Raw genomic sequence first — 6,000 nt, forward strand, 5'->3', positions numbered from 1 at the left:
GAAAGCTGGTGCTTTAATTGTGACAGTGGCTTATATGTTTTAAGAAGTAGAAGCAAAATGAAATAAACATATCTAATGAATAAATACAGTGAAATGAACTCTAATGCCTGATTTGCAAATAAAAAGAAAAGTTAAGACAGCCAATATGGAGAATGTTGTTTAATCAAAAAAGAAGATATGAACTCTTAATCTAACTCAACTCACTAGAGACCTTTGTCTGGTTAAGAGACTCTCTTAGTGTTACACAGTAATACAGATAATACAGTAATACAGATGACTCAAAATCCAGCTCCAGACAAGTAACAAGTGGAGTACCTCATGGTTCAGTCCTGGGACTGCTCTTGTTTGGAAACTGCTTCTCAAAAGTACAGGCCAGCACTAAAGGACTCTGGCTAACAAAGTCTGCAGATGACTGCAAACTGGGAGCCATTATTGAATCCCCAAATGACGTGGATATTCTACAAAAGGGCCTTACAGAAACAGATGCTTGGTGCCAGACCCATGGGCTCAAGCTCAATGCCAAGAAATGTATAGTTATCCCCTTTGGGAAAAATGAAGTACCCATGAATTATCACATAAGTGGCAGTACACTAAATACCGAAAGTGTGATAAGGGACTTAGGGACACAGGTGGACAGTGGTCTCACCTTCAATAACCACATAGCCACAACAGTTAGGAAATCCTTCTATGTGGCACACATTATCACTAAGGGCTTTTCATACAGAAAAAGGAGGTCATTGTCCCACTGTACTCATCCCTCATTAGACCCATTATATAGTACAATGCCCCATTTGGTATATACCTCACAAGACACCTGCAACAACTGGAAAGGCCACAGAAATACCTCACTAAAAAAAAATCACAGGCCTAAAGCAGATGCCCTATGCTGACCGTCTAAAAAAAACTCCATCTATACTCTGTCACATATCGCCTACTCAATGGCGATCTCTGCTTAACATACAAGGCTATGTCAAACCCAGTGCTGTTGGACATGCTACACTTAAAGAAATCCCAATCCCTCAGAGCTACATGCTCCAGGGATCTAAACCTGGTCATCACAATGAACAAAACATGCTGGGAGGGATAGGTTCCTGACCCAGAGACTCCCCATACTCTGGAATAGACTGCCCATACATGTCAAGCTGAGCACATCTTTGGCCCTCTTCAAAAGGAACCTTGACGACTGGATGGGAGATAGGAAATTCACCCCGGGGATCACATCAGTCGCCCTGCTAGACAGGGGACCAGGGAAGTAAATATTCTGGGAAGAAATAGCCAGGGAAATATTATGGCTAGGCTTGTATAGGCCCTAGGGCCGATAGCCTAGTACCAACCTATGAACCGTCTAGCAGTTTAACACAGAAAGATAAGGCTATAAGGAGCTTCATCCTTGTAGTCCTAGGGTTGATTGCTTCTTTCTCTCTCTCTCTGCTTTTACACTGCATGAATCTAAGCAAATCACTTAACCAGTCAGTACTCCTGGGTTAGCCATAAAAAAGACAAGTTTTAGTTAGATGGCTTACCAGAATTACAAAGATATAAAAATGTTTGCTATGGTAAAGACAGAGATAATGCCTGAGTTCTAATATAATAAAGATAATATGAACATTCATCAACTGGGATATGGGAATCAGAAAGTTGGAAGAAGTAGCCAAAAGGAAGAAAGTCATCAGACCTCTGTGGCCGTACATTGTGGGCTGAGACTATAACCATTATTGTTAAAGATGACAGACTATTAGCTATTTATCAAATGATAGTGCACTGCCCTCGCTGTTTTATGTTTATTTAAACCTAAAGATTCATAGGAATGCTGCAAAAACAGTTGTTTGTTACAACACAAAGTATTACCAACCAGCCTTTGTAATCCAAATTAAAGGAGAAAAAAATCGATTATCGGGCTTTGTAATAAATTATAGTTATACTGACCTACTTTATGTAGCATCGGTATTAGATTTTCCAGCTTATATACTTAGCAACATGCAGAGAACATAACTGTATCTTAACTTCTGCCACTAGATGGTAGTCTAAGTACTGTGTTTCAGAATTCAGTATGGCCATCTGGCCTAACATAAATGATTTGTACTTAACAACTGTTTATTTAAGTTAGCAGATGTCTATGGGACAGTGTACACCATCTACCTGGGTAACCGAAGAACAGTGGTGCTTATAGGATACGACGCAGTGAAGGATGCCCTGGTCAATCATGCTGAGCAGTTTGCAGAGCGATCACATCTAACTGTGTTTGAAACTACTGCCAAAGGAAATGGTAATTATAGTTCTTTAAATCACTCATATTAACAAACTGTATTTGAATCAAACTGGTAAAAGCAAAATAAAATTGTATTCTGCAATCAGAGAAGACATATGTTAAAAACAAATTATCTTGATTTTTAAGATAAAAGCAATGCTAGCTGTCTTTGGTGGGCAGAAGAAGCAAATTTGTATAGTAAGGACTGTAATTAAAAATGTTACTGCATAAACTCCTTTAAGAACCATAGAAAAAATGTGAATCGCCATAGAATTTTTTTAGACTGCAATGCAAGCAGCATGGTGTTAAAGGGTTACTCAAAGGAACCTTGTACTGTGTGCAGTTTCGTGTAATGCCATTTAAGTCAATTCAGCTTCATTTATGGGTGTTTGCATACAAATCAACACTATGAAGAACTGCTGATTTTTGCTATTATGCCACTGTTTTTCAAAGTAACAGTTGTTTCTAGGCATTTGTATGAGGATTAATAGCAGGAAATTAATTAATAACGTCAATGATATGAATTACTTGGCTTACACACACAATAAATCAGACCTACTGTGAGGCCCTGTGATGGCAATAGTTTAGTAGGGGTCTTTGGAGAGCTAGTCCACTTCTGCATTTTTTTTTTTTGTTTCAGCAGCAAGTTATGTGATAAAGATCTTGTAAACCATGGATGTCTGTCCTATTCTTCCTCCACCACACTGTGTTTACATATGTTACAGCCATAGGTACTAGATCCATTACTAGCACCCTACAGAGTTACCCTTGACACACCCAGTTGCTCTCACCTTGACCAGCTTTCTGACGGCTCAGGTCTGTTCCTAAAATTAGGCCAGTCGCCCAGCAGGAATAACTCAGACAACTATGATCATTCTCTTGTTCTATACTTAAAGAATGAAAAAGAAACTAAGGCTACATATTTCAGAAAAAAAGTCTAATTTATGACAGCAGAAAATTAATATTTAGTCTGCATACAAGCAGCTGTATCAGTGCAGTTTAGAAAGTAGGTATATGCATACATTTGACATCCATTACAGTGCTTTTTACTTTTGTCTCATCACCCAGCATGCGTGTTAGTCAAATGACCCTTTTAGCTACAAACGTGTTAGTCAAATGACACTTTTAGCTACAAACCAATCCAGAGGCACTATCTACACAAATTGTATAGCTCAAATATATTTTATATATATATATATATATATATATATATATATATATATATATATGCATATATATTTCAAAGAGTTTACACATCACAGGGAAACATGCATAGATAAGTAAACACTTATCTGTATAAAGCTACATTAAGGAGATATACCAACAGTCTAACTTAGCATCATTCTGCCCAGCAATGTTTCTGATTGCATTATGGTCCTTATGTTTGTGTTCAGTTTAAGTAATTCATCCAGCACATGACAAATGCAGATAGCACCCCCCCAGGTGACCTAGTTTTGATTAGAAGTCTTTGCAATGGAGGAGCTGACTGGCAGGAGGCAAAATGAATGAAGAGGCTAAGCATGCTTGTTTCCTTCAAGATGGAAGGGTCATATTCTGGGGAACACATGCTCTTTTTGGACTGCTTGATGCAGACTGGAGTGACAGTGGAGATGGTTGCCTGAAGGACTGGTGGAGTGTCTGCAGGGTTACATCAGTAGAAGAAGTGAGTGGCAATCCCACCCTCAGGCCACTGTGTGCAAAACTACAGTGGCATCTCTGTGCAAGTGCAAAAAAATGGTACAAAAAAAACAAAGTAAATATCCATGGTCACCCCGACATGTGATAGCACAACTACAGGCTTGTTCTCCCCACATCCTTAGGGGAATGAATGGGCCATAGGTCTGTTGTCTCAGGGGAGTAAATGGATTAGTGGGGCAGCCAGAGAGGAGTCTCAATGGCTAAAGGAGGACAGAAAAAAATAACTTTTGGAAAGCGATTCAGTAGGCTGTACAAAGAAACTATATCAGGTTCCAAGGCAGAGACAGAAAGATAAAGAAGATATTCAAACACCCTTCATAAGGGATGCCAGTAACAACCCGCTCTCCGGTGCAGATGGAAGGAGCATTTCCAATAGCATCTGAATGAAGAAAACCCCACAGAAGCTGTACTGCCCCAGAAACAGCTTATGATGAGAGAAGAAGAGGAGCCCACACTAGAAAAAGTAAGAATAACACTAAGGAAAATGAAGTCAGGGAAAGCAGCAGGCTCAGATCAGGTAACAGCAGATGTGATAAAGATGTTGGGTGAGATGGGGGAGAAATGGTTCCTGAGGGTACTCATAGCAGTGTGGAGAGAAAGGCGTATCCTTGATGACTGGAGAATAAGCATACTTGTGCCAGTGTGCATGAACAAAGGGGTTATCCACAACTCTGGGCAGTACAGAGGCATCAAACTCTTATCACGTTGCATGAAAGTTCTGGAGATGGTGATTGATAAACAGATACGCAGAGTAGTAGAATGTAAGATGGGAGATAAGTAGTTTGGATTCATATCAGGATGCAGCACAACTGACCTGATATTTTTAGTTTGATAGATAGTCGAGAAGAAGCTAGAGATGAGGAGAGAGTCCAACAAGGCACTCCTAGACTTGGAGAAAGTATATGACAGGGTCCCAAGAAAGTTGATCTGGGCAGTCCTGCGGTGGTTTGAAGTCCCAGAAACATTGGTAGAGTTAATGCAGGCTATGTACAAGGATCCAGTGACTCAAGTATGAACAGTGTTCAGCCTCACAGAGGGGTTCCCAGTTGAAGTGGGTGTATACCAGGGTTTATCTCTGAGCCCACTGCTGTTCATACCGGACTACATTAGCAAACAGGTTGGAGGGGACAGATCAATAAAGTTACTGTATGCAGACAATGTGGCATTACAGGCAGACTCTGAGCAAGAACTTCAACAAAGGATAGGGGAATGGAATGCAAAATTGAAGGCACATGGGATGAAACTATGCACAGATAAGACAGTGGTAATGACAGCAAATTGGAGAAATCAGAAGAAGCTGAGAAGTGAGATAGAAGAGAAGATAGTGGAACAGGTAAATAGCTTCAAGTATCTGAAAGGGGGTGGCTGAGGAGAAGGGTAGTCTGAATGAAAATGTCAGAGCTAGAATCAGAGGGGCCGCAGCCAACTGGCACAGAGTCTCAGGTGTAGTCTATGACAGAAGAGTGCCAAAGTAGCTGAAAAAAGTAAGGTGTAGTGGTGCGACCAGTTCTACTCTATGGTACAGAAACCTGAGCAGCAAAGGCAGAGCAGATGAAGAAGATAGAGGTGATGGAAATAAAGTGCCTGAGAAGGGTGGTAGGATGCACCCTGTGGGACAGATGAAGAAATGAGGACATAAGAGCAGAAGCCAAAGTAGCTCCAGTTGCAGAAAATATCAAAGAGAACAGATTACGGTGGTTTGGCCACGTGCAAAAAAGCAGAAGACAATTAGGTGAAGAAGATTTGGGACAGACAGGAAGAAGGTAAGAGAAAATGAGGATGTCCAGCAAAGAAGTGGATGGATTGTGTGAAAGAAGATCTGTGACAGTCAGCCATGAGTGTTGAAGAAGGCAGGAGTATGTATATATAGCTATATGTATATATAGCTATATGTATATATAGCTATATATATATATATATATATATATATATATATATATATATATATATATATATATATGATGTGTGTTTATACATATTGTACATATATATTTTAGATATATATATATATATATATATATATATATATATATATATAGTTTGACTTTATAATC

The 6,000-nt window shown here is 39.6% G+C and overlaps 1 protein-coding gene across 3 annotated transcripts in view; it reads left to right on the forward strand.

Annotated features, from left to right (window-relative positions):
• LOC122816618 (cytochrome P450 2K6-like) overlaps positions 1–6,000 on the forward strand; it is a 659,285-nt gene that overhangs the window by 172,241 nt on the left and 481,044 nt on the right. For all 3 annotated transcript variants that reach the window (XM_044089529.1, XM_044089527.1, XM_044089526.1), the window contains one exon: positions 2,104–2,266. In XM_044089529.1, the coding sequence (XP_043945464.1) occupies positions 2,104–2,266 (163 nt within the window). The remainder of the gene's footprint in view (positions 1–2,103; positions 2,267–6,000) is intronic.

Source organism: Protopterus annectens, chromosome 12.part0, assembly GCF_019279795.1.
Source record: "Protopterus annectens isolate FY-2018-M chromosome 12.part0, PAN1.0, whole genome shotgun sequence".
Classification (NCBI taxonomy): Eukaryota; Metazoa; Chordata; order Ceratodontiformes; family Protopteridae; genus Protopterus; species Protopterus annectens.